The sequence below is a fragment of the Enoplosus armatus genome, chromosome 11, assembly GCF_043641665.1.
Source record: "Enoplosus armatus isolate fEnoArm2 chromosome 11, fEnoArm2.hap1, whole genome shotgun sequence".
Classification (NCBI taxonomy): domain Eukaryota; kingdom Metazoa; phylum Chordata; class Actinopteri; order Centrarchiformes; family Enoplosidae; genus Enoplosus; species Enoplosus armatus.
This window is the reverse complement of record NC_092190.1, coordinates 12,470,792-12,490,426: the sequence shown is the minus strand read 5'-3', so window position 1 is coordinate 12,490,426 and position 19,635 is coordinate 12,470,792. Positions and strand designations below refer to the sequence as shown.

At 37.9% G+C, this 19,635-nt stretch overlaps 1 protein-coding gene across 1 annotated transcript; it reads right to left on the bottom strand.

The window, feature by feature from the left end:
• Positions 1 to 1,135: 1,135 nt before the first annotated feature.
• Positions 1,136 to 10,759, bottom strand: lnpa (limb and neural patterns a). The gene is made up of 13 exons (XM_070914602.1): positions 10,731 to 10,759; positions 9,560 to 9,671; positions 9,126 to 9,167; positions 6,609 to 6,796; positions 6,459 to 6,517; positions 6,324 to 6,364; positions 4,944 to 5,027; positions 4,797 to 4,848; positions 4,490 to 4,711; positions 3,271 to 3,376; positions 2,810 to 2,880; positions 2,342 to 2,497; positions 1,136 to 2,111 (listed from the first exon to the last, which is right to left on the bottom strand). Exons 2-13 carry the CDS (start codon positions 9,584 to 9,586, stop codon positions 1,939 to 1,941), a joined length of 1,221 nt encoding a protein of 406 aa, XP_070770703.1. The 5' UTR covers positions 9,587 to 9,671; positions 10,731 to 10,759; the 3' UTR covers positions 1,136 to 1,938.
• Positions 10,760 to 19,635: the final 8,876 nt, after the last annotated feature.

The following is a 19,635-nucleotide window of genomic DNA, read 5'->3' as shown; positions in this document are numbered from 1 at the left end:
GAAAGGAGTTGAAAGGCCATCCCAAATATTGATTGTGCCTAAATAGGCCTTCTGTTTAAAATCCTCTCACCACACAAATGCTAGTAACAGAGTATCTGTGACACAAAGATTGAATTTTGCAACTGTTTCTGTTCAACCTCCAGATCTCCGTGAAATTCTTCATGCATTATATTCATAAAAAAGCCCAAAAAAAAAAATGAATGTTGTTCCACTGAGTTGAAAACCTTGCACACAAATAATAATTCTACTGACTATGAAGTGCAAACTGTCAAGAAATGATTCAGTGCTGTGGAATCAAAAATATGACTCAAACATACATTTTCAAACCACACAGCAGAGATCTTTTGTGATATATTACTTATGATGATGCACGTATGTGCAGGCTGTGTATACTGGACAACCTCCCAAAGGTGTAAAAACATCCAAACATTGTCCTATTGATGTCCCATTTTTTTCCCTGTTTGGCTCTTGTCAGAGGTCAACCTCAAACAGCATGCGGTGGAATCAGGCGTTACTGTTGATGTCACATTGATGCATTACAAGGCCCAGGAGGTCACGTCTCTGTAAACATACATTATCAAAACCCATAGTAGATGTGGGGTGTTGACCTCACCAATAGTCTACGGTCTATCTTCAGGGGAAAAGGGTCATGTGATGGCACAGAGCAACTTTGTAGCCGCAATGACTTTCTTGTTGCAAATGAAGAGGGTCAAGCAATCAAGACTGGTCGGGCTCTGTGTCAGCACCATTATCTTACGCTGTCTGAAATGATCAATGAGCTAAAATAAAATGATCACAAGCTAAAATTGGCCCGCTAATGAAAACGGACTGTTTAAACATGCTCCTTGGCGAGAAGCTGTCCAGTGAAGAAATGGGGCAGCAATTTAAAATACATGACACAATACAGGTAGCAGGAATACATAGGAGCTGTTGTCATCATGGCTCTTTACACATTACTTTGACCTTTCCTGCTCAGATTTTGTTGTTAATGCAGAATCACTTTTAAAATAATCGCGTTTTCATAGCAACGTCTATCAAATAATTATCCAGAACGTACCTTTAAAACAAAACAAAAAATTCTATCTGGATGAATGCGTTGTGATCCTGAGCACACGTGTACACAGATGTTCTCAAAAGTTTATTTAGTATTATTCATACAGAAAAGGGATTCAGACATTCAGCAAACACATACTGTCTGTAAACAGTCAAATGACTTTATGGTCTATATGTAAATAGGTTTCATCAACAATACTCTGAAGTAGAGACTGAAAATATGAGAGGCACTTAGGGCAGGTGCACAGTACAGACATAAATCTCCTCCCTTTTAGCAATAAATACATTCTGTATGTGGATTCCTATTATATGGTACCATGGTTGTGTAAACATGTTAGCACTACTGTGCTGTAGCGTACCCTAGTCAACATTGACATGAAAGGCACAGCATTATAGAAAAATATTTATAAATAATTTCCCATAAATAAAAATGTATTTTCCCACAAAATATTTCTTGTTTTGTTTGCGCACTTTTCAATTAACCCAGACAGAATAATGTTAGAAATCCAGTCAAAAACAAATAAAACATTGAAAAAAAAAAGGACTAAAAATACAACAAAGTTAATTCAGCATAATCCTTATTGCTCTCAATATGATGTTATGAAAATGGGCTGGATGTGTAATCATACTGAAAAGGTTGCTTGTTTGACAGTTGCAAATGCTAGTGCTATACAATTTAATATTTAATTCATTACTATTGCTAGAACTATAAAAAGCAATTCTCAAAAGAAAGGACATTCTGTACTGTAAGTTGAAAATCACTGCGGAGTTACTGCGTTATTCCAACTCACGGCTTTTACTTATAAGTTAACCGTTATCACATTTCTTCAAAGAAAAGATAAGAAGTTCCAGCCTGACTTGTGTTGAAATCACTACTCCGCTGTTTTATTCCACTTCCATGGAAGACAAATCTTGCTCTCCGTCAGATTTCTCAGAGGGCAGATCTTGTGACTCGGGGGTGCTTTGGCTGTCTGACGCAGGGCTGGGCTCTGTGGTTGTTGGTGTGCCTGGCTCTTGGGTGTCCGTTTCAGCAGATACATCCGCAAGCTTGGTTTTCTCTGATAATTAGAGATAATTTTTCAGTTTAGATTTGCATGCAGTATAAAAAGACTCAAAGAAGAAAGGAGGAAAATGGGCACGACTGTATATATGTGTACAATAGAATTCACAATCTAAACGTTTTATTTCCAAATGTACTAATATTGGTAACATTTGATTACTTGATTACTATTACACTTTAGAGGTATATGCCTTGTGTGGACAAATCCTGCTTGAGTGTCATTATCACCTAAAACAAATTGGTCGTCATCTACGTCAGCACCAGATGAAGGCAAGGGCGCCTCAGATGACATCTTCAGTTCGCCAGTGACCTCAGGGAGTCTGGGTGCCTGAGGCCGGGTCTTTCTTGCAGGGTTCAAGAAAAAACAATATGCACACCGGAAGGCTGAAACAACACAAATAAAAACATACATATAGTTTATGTCACCTGACTAATACATCCTCAAACAGACATAGATTAATATACATGAATATGAACCAATGACAAAAAATGCCTGAGATGCATAAACACTTCAGATTGATGTGTAGCACTGGTTTGCATATTCAATCTTGGTGCGTTTTTGCTTACAGGGGTCGGTAGTGGCAGAGGCATTTAAGAGCCATATGATATACTACGCTGCCAAATGCTAGAGGGCAAATGAAGGCACAGTGTTTGATGGAGACTGACAAAAGAGTGTTGTGTTTCTCTAAGTCTTACCAACGTATTCAAACTCCTCTTTTAATGCCATGCCGTTATGGGACAGACACTGCTGACATACCAGAGCGTATCTATGAGGAAGGAAAGACAGCATACAGTATATGGGCTGGCATTAGATAAGATCATTTTATTGACACATACATACGACATTGTTCGCAGCACAAGGGGAGCACAAGTTTCAGCAATTCACTGTTAATCTTCAGCATTTTAACATTGATTTCCATAGCAAGGGGGAGATCAATCTGGCAGATACATATGGAATATCTATTGTGATGATCAGATAAATGATCAGACTACGTAATTTTAGGTGTTGCATCAGCACTGCATATTTATAAGTCCGATAAGAAAATGCTTGATATATTAACTATCCTTATATTCCAAGGTGAGAAACTGTATATACAATATATAAAAGAGTATTACTGAGAAGAGATTGTCTCTGTTCAAAAGCAGAGGTTGTGTACCTGTTCTGAGGGCCATCTCCAACGAGATACTCAATGACTCTGTCCATGGCGCCTCTTTCCCTTGGGAGCACAGGTCTGGCTAGGGGCGGGCCTGGGGGGTGCATCCCTGTTAAAGCACAACATCAATGCCTGTTAGACACAGTCTGCAGTCTTGACCACAAGCTGCAATAAACAGGGGCTGCTTATAGTAAAAACTAAGTGAAATAGTGAGGCTGAGATTCACAGTTTATTGCACAAACCATGATGAATTTTACTAAAACCCTGCCCCTTTTTCTTAATGACTTAACACTGGCTCACTTGCAAAGCACGTCCAGAATCCCTGCTGTGTTGGCGAGTAGTAATTAATATAATCTAACATCAAGAGCAATCATAGGAAGATGACTGGTCATTTCTGTGAGACTTGGCAGAGTCTCAGTATCCTGCTGGTTATTAATTTACCAACATATGGAAACTCTGTGGTGACTCTTTGTATCAAATTGCTTTTCACTTTCAATTTTCCACAGAAGCAGGTGATAACATCAAGTCATGTAAACCATTTGTGAGGTGTTCCCAATGCCAAAGGCAATTTCACCAAGCATTAAAAGACATTTAGTGAGATTCCACCACCATTGCCCAGAGAACAAACGCTGGTCTGGCTAATTAATCATAGTTAATGTAATCGTGATTCGTGCATACCTCACAGTTGGCATTCCACATGGCAATTACAGCATGCAGCTTCCACTAGGAACACATTTCCTTTACAGTTTGCACTTATTTGCATCTTCTATTGAGTGTTCATAGTCCAGAAATAATTTATATTGAATATTCAACAGCTCTACACTCCACAGATGTCTTCCATATACAACAACTGTTCTATGGAAAGTGTTTCATCATGTTGGCTGGCTGGGCTACTTTTCTAATCTTTAAAAGCAACTAAAGATGTAAGACACAAGCATCATATTCTCGAGGTAAATATCTCACTGTATCAAAAGTTGTCACCTATTTCTAATCTCAGTTCACAATCATACACTTGTTTGAGAAAGGTTGGACCTTTTAGTAAGATATTTGAACACTACATTTATATAATTACCAATTACAACTAGTGTATAACATATACCACCCTTGCTGACAACACACACCACAGAGCCTTGAGCAACTGGGGACACAGAGCCAGGGAAGAGTAAATCACACCTTAATCGACCACATTATGATGTGGTCCCCCTGTGTGCAGGTAACTCACCGACTCCTGGAACAGGTGTTCCAGGGGTCACAGGCTTCCTCATCAAGCTTTGCTGAGCAGCTATAGCCGACAGGCTCCTCTCTGGGGGTCCACCTGGAGCAGAGTGGGAAGATCGTCCAGGATAGGTGGGCCCAGAGGAAAGAGGAGGGCGGGCAGCTGCTCCGCTTGCAGGATTCACCACCATGGAGGGGGTCTTTGGGATAACATGGCGCTGGCGAAGCTCTAACAAAGAAAACATTGCAGGTTGCTTAACAATAGTAACAATGATGAGTGAGGAAATACTGTCTTCTTCAGAACTCATTGCTACCTTGTCCTGCTTTCGGAGTCATCTGAGGTCCAACTGGAGTGCATTCAAGCTCCTTCATACAGATAAGAGAGTACACCAAAAGTATTTAATATGGAGCACAATTAGACAAAGTGATTTATGTTATGAAGTAAAAACAAAATAACTCACAATTTTTTTCTTGGAATCAGGGTCAAATCTCTCCAGAATCATTTTAGCATTTTTATATGTCTCTGTTTCCATAACTTCTTCAAGCTGGAAAAAAAACAAGACATCAAAAAGGTATTCTAAGATACATGCTTACATCAGTCTTTCAATACATTGCACAATTATTCCTATAATAATAATAATAATAATAGCTCTATTGACGAGTAATTCATCTGATGTAGTTAATAGGTGTAGGTCTGAGATTCACCTACCATAACATTACAAGTAAACATGACTGAGAAAGGGCACCAGGAAGTTACTTCACTAAATTGTACATCTTCATTTAAAATAACTAGCAAACATTTCTAAATGTTTACATATAATATGAAGAATAATTACATTCACTACTTCGATGATGGAGTGTGTGAAAATCCATCAGCCCTAATTATTGAAAGTTATTAGACTTGACAGAGGATGACAAGCAATTTCTCAGATTTATTTCTTTCCTGCACTAAATGCTATTAATTAAAGTGACATTAGCAGAGTGGTTTACTGGGTTAAGTCACTGTACCAATCAAATACCGTCTGTACAGATCCTAGTGTCTTGCTGCAAAATGCTGCATTAAAGGATCAATAAGAGCAATACTACAAGGCATCCCACATAACTTGCAGAAAGAGGCACATGTCTGCACTTCACATCAAAATTACAATGTGTTCTACAGAGGTTATGAGTTATATATGTTTTTCTCACTTATCTGACCACGGTGCAAGCCAGAGATAAGTGACAGCAGCTACAACTGACCAACTTAATTAATAGATTTTTGGTTTTGTTTTTCTTTGAATGGCTTTGTTTAAAATTATCTACCATTTGTTCTACGCATGGACTCAGTAAGCCTCATATCTAAGTTTATAATAGTTGTTTTTGTTCAATGATTTTGGGCAGTTGCTCAAGTGTGATAACATGGTAAATAAAAATCACTAAATGTGGTATTGAAATGTGTATTTGTTGTTCCCATCTCCACTGAAACATGAAATGAACCATGTAAAAACGTGCCAAATTAGCATTTCAGCTTTGTGCCATAGTGTTTTGTGCTTTGAAACTGAATTTTTTTTGTGCTTGAGCCTCAGTTTTAAATCACAATACATGGACGTGATTATAACGTAGCTGGTAGAAAATGGTGAAAAGTGACTTTCAGTACTTTTTACATTTTGGGGCAACTCTGTCCATCCTTACAGAAAATATTTTTGTTAGCAGCAAGATGCTAGGTTGTTTTAACCTTAAGTGTCACAGGTTTCAACGCTCTTTAAGTCTTTTGAGTGGAAAGCAAAGAAAAACAATAGTCCAAATATGAGAAGTCAATCAACAAGCACATGAAACTGGATAAATATAAAAACATCACTTACTATTTTCCTTTTTTGTGCTTTAAGATCCTCTAATTTGTCATCTGAAAAACAAAAAATTTTAAATTCAACACCAGTTTGAACATTTAAAAAATGACCATTCTATAAGTTCTATATAAACATCAAAAAGGGTCTTACTATTTTTTTCAGTTCTTCGGGAAAAAATTATTATAAGCATTTTTCTAAGTAACCAAACTCTAAAAGGGAAAAGAAACAAAAAAATGGTTGATTGGTGAAATTGTAGTTAACAGTTCAGATAAAATATGATCAACTATCTTGTACACTTACAATAACGGAAATATTAGGAAGGGAAGCGACAATATGAGCCGTCCCATCAACTGTTCAGGAAGGTACCAGAAATACACAACTATACATGTGATCAGGTAAAGAAGAGACGAGTACAGAAGCAGTCGCCCGACCCATATCTTCAACTGCCTTTGATACTTCTCACTGTATTCTTCAAGAAGCTGTATATCCTGCAGGGGAAAAGTTAAAGAAGCATTATATATTTGTACACAAATGTGATCCTATTCGTGTGACTGTAGTTACGTGAAGCTGTTTTTTTCATTCAAACCGTAATCAATCCAAGTGCCATGAGAATAACCATTATTGTTTTACACATATAAACTTAAGGAAATTATAAGCAAAGTTCTATTTCTTTCCTATATTTTACATTTGCATCGTTCAAATACATTATAGACACCACCAACACACAACACCTAGGTAAAAATAATAACTCTTTACGGTCCTGTTCCTGCTCTCAGGTTTGGACCAATGATGTTAAAGTGAAGTTTCACAGCAGGGTTTTCCAGTATGGTGGGGCCATAATCCTATATAATATTTCCTTATATATTCTAATAGAATGTAATTTTAAATGTAGTACAAGCCTTTGGGGAAAATAACTACTTGTTGCTGCTTCATTGCTGGATATTGTACATTAGGACAAGTTTGAAACTGAACTGTGAATATTTTAACAGTTTTATTTCTCAAAGTTTGCACTTTGCATCGGAATTTCTTTCTGCCAATCCAGTGTTTTCACCACTGCCTTAATGCCACATCTTTCAAAAATGTGGGTAGGCGTCATGTCTTTATATAGATGCAAATGTAAGTAAATTCTATTAGGATTATCAGTTTTGACAATGAACCATCGTCAGGACTAAGAATTTAAAAAACATGCAGGATATCAGAGAACCCTAACCCTACTTCATTATCATTTTGCAACAAATGGCTCATTCATAGTAGCATAGCCTCTATCTATAATAGTGCGCATGCGTCGACCGTGCATGCAGCCTGTTACAGTCGCTCCTGTTTGTTTTCTTATTTTTTCTTACTTTTCTCCTTTATTCCTTTTATTTAACTCAGTACTTTTTAAAATACTGACTTTTGATTTTCTATTTCTTATTTTTATATTTTGTACATACTTTTATTTCTAAATTTATGCTGCTTTCTAATCTTGAATGGGAGCACCGGTACAGTACAATTTCCCCCCGGGGATCAAAAAAGTATTTCTGATTCTGATCTTTTTTAAACATAGAAAGGTTACACCACTGCATTAAAATGCTGTTTACCCCATCCAAAAATAGCTGGCGGACATAAAGGGACCGACTCTGGTCGCTATGGTTCCACTGTAACATGTGTGTCTGTCACTCTAAGCACCAGATAAACTGATCTCACATTCAGCTTTACAGTATATCATGCATATGTTTGCTTATGTGTGGTGTAACCATGCACATGAAAAATTATTAACGCCACAATATTCTTTCATAATAGACGACAGGAGTTATCTAGAAGAAACTAACAGGCCCAACACACATCTCTTCACCACTTCACTGCCACCTGACCTCTTCTGTATATGTGTAGCGTCTCTTGCTCCAAGGACAGGTGCTGAAAATAGCCTAACACTAGCTTAACTGTAGAAGTGCACTAAAGCCCTATCAAACAGCAAATGAGGAGCTGATTTGGAAATCATTGACACATCGGTTTTCTTAGGGTCAAAAGATGCAAGTACTTTACATACAATTAAGCTATTTACTAGTAGCCTTCCCTTGATTTGTCCCACTGACTGTATTGCCACAGTGTGAATAGCAAAAATCCCTAATCTTACCAAGTCTATGAGTGTGTACAGAACATGCAAGTGTTTCTGGAGGACTATGTGGACTTTATAAACATCATTGGGCATAATTAAACTTCCAGATGCCTTAGGTCAGTTTTACTGATAATGCTTCATGTGTGTCTCATTTGACAGCGGGCGCCTGCTTGGACACACCCAACCTCAAGAGATTTATTGTAAAATACTCTACTTCTGTTTAAAACAGGGCATAACAGAATAAAGAGAGCATTGTTGAATTTCTTGCATGAGGCACTTTCTCCCTCCCATTTTTTATCTTCAGTGAGGACCACAATGGCAAAAGTTGTACTGAATCATCTCCACCATTTTGTTTTTAATGTACAGACTATCTTCTAACAAATTACTTTGAGTGTTACTAAATATTTTTGGAAAACAATCTCTATCAGTATATATACACATCACTTGTTATTTTAGTAATGTTTGTGAAAATGTTTCCTATTCGTGTGGGCTTTGTCTACCCATCCACAGTGCAGTTTAGGCTGTAAATATTACAAAACACTTAGAGCATGGATTTGTTGTGCTTTAGTAAAATGACTGACTGTTATCTCACACCCCTTGTAAATATAAATAGGAAAACTTTCTTAAACTATACATTTAGAATAAAATGTGTTTTAGAGAATTCAAAACAGCACTTCTGACAATCTGAGGCGTCTATGTTTTTTTTATGTTAAGCATACCTTATCGATTCCTTCCAAAATCTCCACAGTGGATGGTTTAGCCTGCAATGCAAACATTTTGAAATCCCAGTCAGAGAGAAGAAATGATGACATTTGCCATTACAACAGTGCTCTTTGTGAAAGCAACTTCTAAAAAAACTTCCTGTTTAATCTTTCCACTTCCGCATATTTGTATCATGAGTGTGTTCTTCTGTTGTTGAAGATATAATTTCGCTAGCCAATGCATGCCAATATACCAAGGAGGAGTATTAACATAAATATCTGAATTGTGATGTTGTAAAAGTCCTACATGTGCTTCCAAACTGAAAGCTTATTCAATCTAAGCTATAACTAAACATTACAAAGCTAAGTACTGCCAACTAATGTGCAATAACATAAATTGGTACAGCAGCATAAAGTAGAAAGACATAATTAGTAAAGGGTTTAAAACAAACCTTCCACCGTGAGATGACAGCCCCCATGTTGATGAAGAGGGAGTGCAGGATACTACTAATACTCTGTTACTGGGACCCTCCTCTGATTTTCTTTCACAGATAACCTCTCCACCTGTTGACAACAGTGATGAGCTTGATCATACATTCAGTTGGCAATTTTATACACGGAGCTACAACGGATGCAGTGTAATACAGCACTCCTGCAATAAACACATTTTGAGTAGCTCTCAATGAACTTACACACAGTTTCAAAAAACATGTACAGAAAGATAAGAAAGCTAAAAACAAGTAGCCTGTAACAAAGATGGGTCAAAATGAACATAAAACTATTATGTACATACAAGTAACAATGTCCAACAACACAATGTCTATATACACACAAGTCATACAAACAAGTGTTTCTGAACAGCAACACAAATAACTGCGTCGAAAATGACCTCAAACACTGCTGCAACAAAAACTGAACGCGGTTACCTTAATTAAGATGTATTGCAGGGCTGCTGTATTTGAATGCACTACTTTTAAACACGTGTACCTGTCCGAGGATGACTTAACTCGTTCAAACAGCAACATACATTAGGCAAGACTGCCACATACAAGGGTTCACGACTTCAAACGGAACTCCTTTGACGGCTGCACATAGCCTTTCGATTAATTTAATTTATCGTAATCTTCGTATGTCATCTGTGAAACTCATTCAAACACCATGTTTAAAACTTTATGAGTGACCAGGCTGAACTAAACGACCCTTGCTAACTTAAGTTAGCAAACCAAACAACATCACTTTCTGTTTTCTGAGGCAGCTCACATTTCATAACGACGTTAACTGAAATCTGCGGTGACCTAACGGCGGCGGTGACCTCACAGGGAGAGTTTGACATGTCGCTATTTGCAACTAACGTTTCCCAAATAACTTCTTAACCCACTTAGTGCATCAATGCAGTAAACAGGTAGCGTTAGCATTGCCGTACCACTAGCTAACTATGGGTAGCTAGCCACTAGCCGGTAATGCTAACACTAACGCAGCCCACAGTTCATCACGACAACTAACAGCAGTCATTGCTAACTTTGTTAACGTTCGTCCCTGCTTAGTGTAAGCAAGCGGGACTGAATAATGTGGCTGGAAAGTGAATGAATAACAGCCAAGTGTGAAGCACAGCGGTGTATTTACCTTGGCAGTTGAGCTGTCCGGTTTCAACAGCCTTTGGCAGGGCAGCAGTCCCGCTGTCTTTACACGGAGGGTGTGCGAGCCAAGATGGGGGAGTGTCCACTAAAAGAACAGCATGGAACATGAGCGCTGCTGGGCCTTCACGGGAATCTGGTCTGCGTCTGATGGGGCCCAATAAATGAAAAAGTTATAATGTTTAAACTAAACTGTACGTGTTCTAATGCACACCTGGTAGACGCGTGCGTAGGAAAATAAAATCATCCAAAAGAAAACACTGAATTCTGAGACTGTTATTGGTGATGACTATTATGAACCACTTAGTTTGGCTAATATTAGTTGTAGTGATGGAAAGTAACTAAGTACATTTACCCAAGTACTGTACTTAAGTTCTGAAATTCTCACGCTACCCAGCAGTATGTGGAAAGTAAGCTTCACCTGAACAAGCTGCAACATTAAAATAATGTACACATTAATGCATCAAAAATCAGAGTCCAATAATATAATATATGTTATTCAGAAGTGGGCCATTCTGCATAATGAGTCCTTTTATTATTTGTAATTTGTGTTGTTTTCTGATGAGAATATTTTTTTTACTTCAGTAAAATTTTTAATGCAGGACATTTACTTGTAACAGAATATTTCTACACTGTGGTATTGCAACTTTTACTTAAGTAAAACATCTGAGTACTTCTTCCACCACTGATTAGTCAGAGTAATAGTAGTAGGCCTAGATGTTGTAGCTCTAGTTGTTACCACTACTAGTAATAATAGTAGTATTATGAGTGGTTAAAAACAAATATGAGGACTTTTAGTTAGAGTTGGGCAATATACCAAAATACATCATTCATTTTATGTAACTTTAATCTTATTGTGGAATCAGAGTTCTCCCACAGTGACTTCTTTCTGCTGAGAGGTCCACTTGGACTTGACTGACATCAAGCAGCCCATTGAGATGAACTAACTTACCTGACAGGCAATAAAATACATTGTGATATTGATATTGGATGGGGGTCTTCCTTTATTGTGATAATATATTTTTTTCATTATTTATTAACCAACCCTTCTAGTTGACCAGTGATTGGCCATTATTTGCAAGGTTGGTGGTTTAATCCAAAATGCTTCCTCTGCCCCCATATTGAAGGGTCATTGTGCAAGCCACTGAACCCCAAATTGCATTTTTAGCATATACATAGCCTACTATGTGTGTGGTAAAAATGTAAGTCACTTTGCACGAAAGTAGTTGTCATGCTTTTTGCATATTTTAGAATAAATTTAAATAATGTTAGCATTGTCACAACAATGGACAATGCTGTCTTTGATCTGTTCCAAATACAAAGCAAGCATTAGATGTATTAGGTTTGTACACAAAATGCAATCACACATTCTCCACTAAAGTCCTACATGTAATCCAACAAATGTTTTGTAACATTGTAAAATGCCAGTGGATATCATTTCCAATATTCATGATTAGATTTGTAGGTTTAACACATAAAATTAAAAATATATCTTTAATAGTTAGATTCATTAGTGAGTATGTGAGCACAGCTCTGGCCTGAGGGTGCTCATAAAATCTAGAGCAGATCACAAAAAGCCCTTTATTTGGTAAAAACACAGGAGTAAAAACTGACTAAACAATGGAAACGGAAAAGAACATGTTCCAAAAGTACGAAATTATTTGCTTTAATGACAGTTAAATGCCATACTTTTGCTATTTAATTTAAGAAAAAACTGCTTAGGCAAGAAAATCTCCCCTAAAAAAACAACTGACGTGATTCAAAGGGAGTTTAATACCCCTGGTGAACCACCAAAAAGTACTGCAAATTGCTTTCAAGAACCACAGAGAAACCAGCACCATCTCACCTTCACTGTTTTAGTAAGTAAAGGGACTTTCTTCCATAACTTTATGGAGGTAATCTGAATAAAAGTAATCTGAACAAGTTCCATTTAAAAAGAGAAACAAAAATGCTCCATGTGTCAGTACCAGCTTTGGTCTTCTAAGGCATCTTAAAAAGTATTTCTGCATTTTCTTGCAATGTGTGGAAATTTTCAATATTTCTTGTTGGTTTCTCCTGCCAGTATTAACCTAATTGTCCAGCAGGTGTGTATTGGGTGTCATTAAAACAGTCCAAATAATCCATGTGCCACTATTGACAAACAGCAATAATCTGAAGTTAAAGGATAGGTTCTGTCATAAAACACTATTCACACATGTCCATTGGAGGCGAGCATTATTGTATAACACACAAATGTACAACAGAGTGTAACTTTGAAAAGTACCCATTCGATTTTCCTCTTTTTTGTCATAATGTCTGCACCAAATGTAATGGCAATCCATCCAATAAATTGTTCACTCATGGTGGCACTAAAGAAAAAGTCAGAGGATTCCCAAAGTCATGAGGACATATCATCTGGGCACCATGGATATCTACACCAAATTACGTGGCAATCCATTCAAAATGTGCTGTTGATATTTTAGTCAGGACCAAAGTGGTGGACAGACTGACATTGCCATCCCTAGAGCCACACAGGTAGCATGGCCAAAGCGTTACAACTGGTGATGTTAAATTTTGTCCTGTTATTGGCAGCCCATAATTTTTCGGTTGTGGAAGAAGAAACGAAAAGCTGGAGTCAAACATAAGCAGAACCTAGACTAAATGACTGAACAGCCAGTCAGACATCTCACTCTGACCGACTGCCTCCAGCACTGCTTCAACATGCTCAGTCATCGTAAGGGTCGACTGCTGCCAACAGACACACCACAAAAACACTGGCCAGCGGCCGACCAGAGACTCGATGACGGCCAATGCTGAAGCCTCATTGGTTGGCAGGGCTGTGGTGTTTGCTCATTTAGTAGAGGAGGGCAACTTCAACTATCCTTTCCACAATTTTGATGTCTGTGATCAAGAGTAACATAGTTTGTGCTTTGATTAACATCATGGGATAGCTGATAACTATAAAGCTGTATTTGTCTGACTACCTGTTAACCAGTCAGTTCTTTTGGGAGAGACAATAATGGTACTGCATGTAAAGGAGCACCAAAATAACTGAAATTAATTCTAAATGACATTATAGATCATGATATTCTTTACATTTGCCATTAATTGTGTTCAAATTAAATTTTGATGTGAATGACTAGGTTGCAACGAAATGTAACCTGACAGTTGTAGCAGTTTATACAGTTTATAGTTGTAGTTTATACACCTGTACACCCACTATAGGAAATATGTGCAGAGGCCTGGCTGTGTTTGGATACACTGCAGAATTAAACATTTAGTTAGCTTGCTAGATAAAACAAGTCATGACAGCCAGACATTTACTTCTGTTGTTTTCAAATAGTTTTATTTTAGCCTTTATTGATATGGTCAGACAGGAAACATTGGAGGAGAGAGGGAAAGACCTGCAACAAAAGGTCCCACTCTAATCAAAGCAGAGACATTGCAATGACATGGTATGTGTCTCAATAAACCAACAAGAAGTCCAGATTTATATATAGCCTTTAATTAATCAGGTAATCTCATTGAGATAAAGATCTCCTCTGCATGAGAAATCACGTGTTCAACAGAAGAAATTGTTAGAGCAAAATCACATAACTGCCAGTCACACAAAAGCACATAGATAACCGCTTACAGATTTCAAAGGTTTCTTTGAATCCCAGTGTTCTTCAACACAGATAGACTTATAGTACATAGCCCACTGACCAAGACAGATTTTTTTTCCTTCAAGCTTTATGTTAATGTACCCATTTCTTCTATTGTAGACAGCACTTGAAAAAGTATAAATGAAGAGCCAGGTTGTCAGGTAGGCCGTGGTCTAGGATGTAGCCTGGAGGGAAACTGGATATCTAGACCAGACACATGTTGAAAACTTTAAAATCACTAGTTACAGTTCTTGTGGACTCCACATGACATACCTGTATCCCCTTTTGAGGAGATGCATGTAAGCAGTAACTTGGCTGAACTACAGTATAGAGCCTTGTACAAGATCTCTGCAACACCCTGACATGAAAAGTATAAATCCATCTTAAGGCAATTTGAGGACCTTAAAAAAAATAAAAAATGTTTTTTAAGGTGTTGTCTATGCATGGTTAAGTAAAACAAAACAAAACTAGCAGGGCATCAGTGGGCAGAAGTGGCATAGATTTGGTTCCATGTAAAACAATTGATTCTGCTCATCTGGAATCAGGAGCAGAATCCTGAACTGCCTACACAAACGCTACACACCACAACAAAATGGATCTCTGCTCCATTTTATCTCAAGGGCAGCAATATGCTTCCTTGTTTTTCCCACCTCCTGAAGGGTAGAAAGTGCTTGCTGCATGACAAACACTACGCTTGTGATTGAGATTCTCCTCCACAATTATGGGGTTGCATTTTAAACCATTCTGTATTCATCTTTGTGCTTGTCCAACATAGGAAGATTTGTCGTTGCAGTTCTTGGCAGCCATGGTAGTGAGTCCTACACAAAGTATGAAACATACAGTATGTGAGCAGTTTGGCCAGTAACCACAAGCAGGCTGTCTGTAGTTTGATGGTTAAGTAAGCATTATTAACATTGTTGAAATATCAAAGCATTGTCTTACCTTGTTACTCACTAGCTCTCTGATCATCAAGCAAAAGGGTGAGTAGAGGATCTAATGTCTATTTATACTTCCTGGTTCTACCATATTTGAGGAGCAGGGGGAACATACGTCTCTTTTTGACAAAATGGGGTTTTCCTGAAGCTAGCAGTTACACAGACTTTTGTCAGTTGTAATTGTTGTAAATATTTGAACACAATTGTATGAATTGTAAATATATTTGGCCAAATTGTCTGTTTAGGTGAATGCATATAGTGAGTTTCCCTACTAGTGGTTTGGTCCAGTTCCACTTAGGGGCCTGCAGGGTATATAAGGGGTGGTTGTGCAGGGTTTGCATCTTCTATTTAGTGTTGTTTTGCTGCACATGCTAGTGCAATACACTTCCACATAACAAATGAACTGTGCCTCCTTGCTTATACTCAAGTATAGGCCGACATGTCATCACTGCTGTGATGTCACACTGGCTGAATGCTTCAGTGAGCAATAGCAAGGAAGTTGGGTTACAAATGTAATTTGATGTTCAAACTTAACATGTGAAGTTAAAACGTTTGAATGTTGCACTGTGGATGGGTTGTATTCAAAACAAAGACCTTTTTGTTTTCTCATGCTTTCTAATGTTTTACTGACATTGTTGGAGTAGGCCTGAGCAAACACATGCTGCTGTGGTTAGCTATGCCCGACTGTGGGTTGGCAACTGATTAGCTGAGTTTATAGCAGTTTGCAAGTGAAGAGCTTTGCAACAGTTCAGCAATTATGTCAATCTAAATGTAGGTTTATTCAGTTTAAAGACAAAGCAGTTGGCTTGATAACAATGTGGGGACTTGAAGTGGTTTGGTTAGCTAGTCTTTACTGATGCTAGTGATTACTGAGGCACATTTCATGGATAATGGTAATCTTGTATTGTTCTGATCTGATGGCTGAACACACAAACACTAGTTAGTTCCCTACACTGTGGCTGACAGTATTGAAGCTTGACCATAATTGACTGCTATGGTTGCTGCCACGGCTATGATTGTTGTGATTATGACTACTGCTCTAGCTTTGTCTGGCTGTGATTTCAGTTATGACTGTGGTTGTAGTTGTAATTTTTGACTTACTGTAGCTGTGACTGGCTGTGGCTGTTGTGATTACCACACATTTTTTTTATGGATACAACAAGTACATGCAGGGGTTGTGCATGTAGTGCATGTAATGGTTGCTTTGGCTGATTCCTCCTGACTAGTGTTATTATCTTAGGTATTGTATAGAGTAGCCAGGCAGTCATATTCTATAGCAGTAGTCATAGCCATAGTAACAAATGGTGTTTCTGTGCCCGACCCACAGCCAAGCATAAGCAGCCACAGCAAAGGGTGTGCCCGGTCCCACTGTGATCATTGTAAGTGGCTGTAGCTAGATACTCTTCGCTTGCTAACTGCAGTCAATCCATTTAAAGCACTTCTGTATGTGTTCATTTTCAGAAATCCATGCTTTTGTCTTCTCAAACTGAAAGATTCTTCCTTTTTATTGGCTGTGCGCCTGGTTGATTTCATCTTCAGTTGATCCCTTGCCCTGGTTTCAATGCTGAAGACTAGAAAGGGCTCACTACTTCTACATCAAGTTCGTCACCAGGAGACTCTCTGAAGAGCACCAATGAAGGATGACGTGCTGATGTGGAACAAGGTGAATACAAAAGAAATGACATGAAGATGATTATGCCAACTATGGTACTTAACATAGTGTAGATATGTCCATACAGTACAAACATCCATCTACACAAACGCACACATATACATATATAACATAAATGTTATAATAGTAATAATAATAACGCTATAATTAGCCTGGTATTGTGTTTAAAGCTGCTATAGCCGAAGGGACAAGACTCTTAACAAAATGTACTTCTTCATAGGAGTAACGTGAGGAACGTGGTGCTATGGTGAGTGCTTTGCATCTGCAGTTGAGATTTGGGAGGTTGGAGGTAAGAAGCCCATGATTTTGGAGGTTATGTGTGAAATACTGAGCAATTTGTCCTTGTTGAAGACGAATAACATGTTACAAACTGCTTTGAGTTTACCAATGATGTCTTTGCTGGCTGTGTTTTGAATATGCATAATGTGTTACTGAAAACAAAGTTTGAGTATGATTCCACGGTTCATCAAACTCTACTTGCAGGACAACTGTTAGCCAAATGGTAAAGACATATACCATGTAACCACAATGTCCCTGATTCATGTCCGGCTAGGGACCTTTATTGCTAAAATGCCACATAAATTCAGATCTTTTGCTTTACTGTGTATATACCAAGTTTGCTTTCTTGTAAAGTGAAGACAAGTTCATGAATATAATTCAAAATCACAATGTTTCTGCTTACGCCATTCTGAGCAATGTTGCAAATTTATGACTAGGACGTATTGAGGGAATTAATGGATTTTTGCATCAATGTGATCATTTACATTCATTTTTCCGGTATTCAATTCACACATCATCCCATATGGTTATTTTATCTATTGTTTCTAAACTCAATTTCCATGAAGTATACAGTATCAAGTCATATCTACTTTAATATGAAACTACATATACAGTGATGTAAGGTTTTATATGTATCGCCTGCCCCTCGGTTAGGGTTGGTAGTGTTTTGGGGGTATCATTCACATGTTCTCTTTTGATAGGTCAATGCAGAATTATTGTCATTGTAGGAAAAGCAAGATGGATGCAATCAGACTGGTGATCTGCCCCTATATACCATATGTGTAAATGGACATTTTTCTGGATTATTTGGATATGAGACACAGTAAATAGTGCCTCAATGTATCCACCATCCCTAAATTAAAATGTTGACCTGATGATGGTGCTAAATGAAAGTTACCACAATTTATCCTGTGGGGAACAAATTTCATGGCAATCCTTCCAGTAACACTGGGCACTAACCACAAATGTCAACCTCATGGTGGCGCTAGAGGAAAAGTCAGGGTATTACCAGAGTCATTAGTATAAATCACCATATAGGAACCATGAATGTCTGTACAAAATTTTGTGCCAGTCAATCCAAACGTTGTTGAGATATGTTAGTCTGGTCCAATGTGGTGGATCGACTTGCCATCAGCCACATCGATGGCATTGGTAAAAAAAAAACTAAACAAAACAAAAAAACATGGCTAAATGCACTGTCTCACTCACTCCAACAACCCTTTTTGTGAGGCTGATAGATGATGTATTTAGTCAGATTTTGTCATGAACACACTGAGCATCAGCAGGGAAGTCTTTCTAAAACTCACCATTGGAATTTTGGAATTTGTTTGCCACATGTGCCATGAAGTTGAACACAGCCACTGTTCGTTAAGAAGCAAGAACAACCAAGTTTTACAGCTGCCTTTTAAACATATGGGAGTGAGTATTTGATACTTGCCTTTTAGAGTGTCACACTAAGGGTGCTTTCTCTGATCGCCGTCCACCCTGACCGCCTCCTCTTCTTAGCGTTGGCCTATATGAATGCCACATTTTCAACTTTCTTCTTTGTCACTTTACATGGACCATTTAAATCTGTTTGAACCGATAACCAATGCTGTTTCGGGGTAGGCGGTCTCACCATGTGTCTGGGTGTTGTGAAGTTGACAATCTGCCGTCAGTCAAATGTTTTTACTTCCTATATTCATCTTGTGTGGTAAACAGTGTAGGGTGAGCCCTACTCTTTTGTGACCAATGATTTGAAAGACCTTTTCATTTTTTGTATTCATTATTTCATATACTGTTCAATTCATCTATGTATATATAGTTGAAGGTCAAAGACCTTTTTTTATAATGCTTCACTTTGTTTTTTTTAATCTTTAATATTTTAACTCATGAAAGTATTCAGGGGCAGATCAAGTACATCAGGTCAAAACGTAAGAAATGATCCTGCATACATGCATAAGGACGATGTGTTATTTTTAAGCACGCTCTCCATTTTGACTTGAACAGCTTCCCTGTTGTCTGGTCACCGGGGAGAGGAATTTTCACAGCTTCTCTTGTGTGTGCGTGTTTAATTAAAAAAAAAAAAAAAAAAAAAAAGCTGCACACTTGTTTGAGTCCATCTTCTATAAATGTGCTCATTGTTGAGAGCACTGATTTTAACACACTTCTAGCTACAAGCTTTCAGACAGGTCAGGATCCTTTCTTACCTTTAGTCTTATTGCTGGAGAAATAATCTTGTCTTTCACATCTACACCAAATCCAACGACTGAGTGAATTAACCAGGGACTCAAAATGTTTCAGAATACATATATGAAATATGGTTTTACATGGAAATTGATAAGGCACTTGATAAACTGCCTTGGGAATCTTTAACAACTTGATTTGATTCAATTTTATTTATAT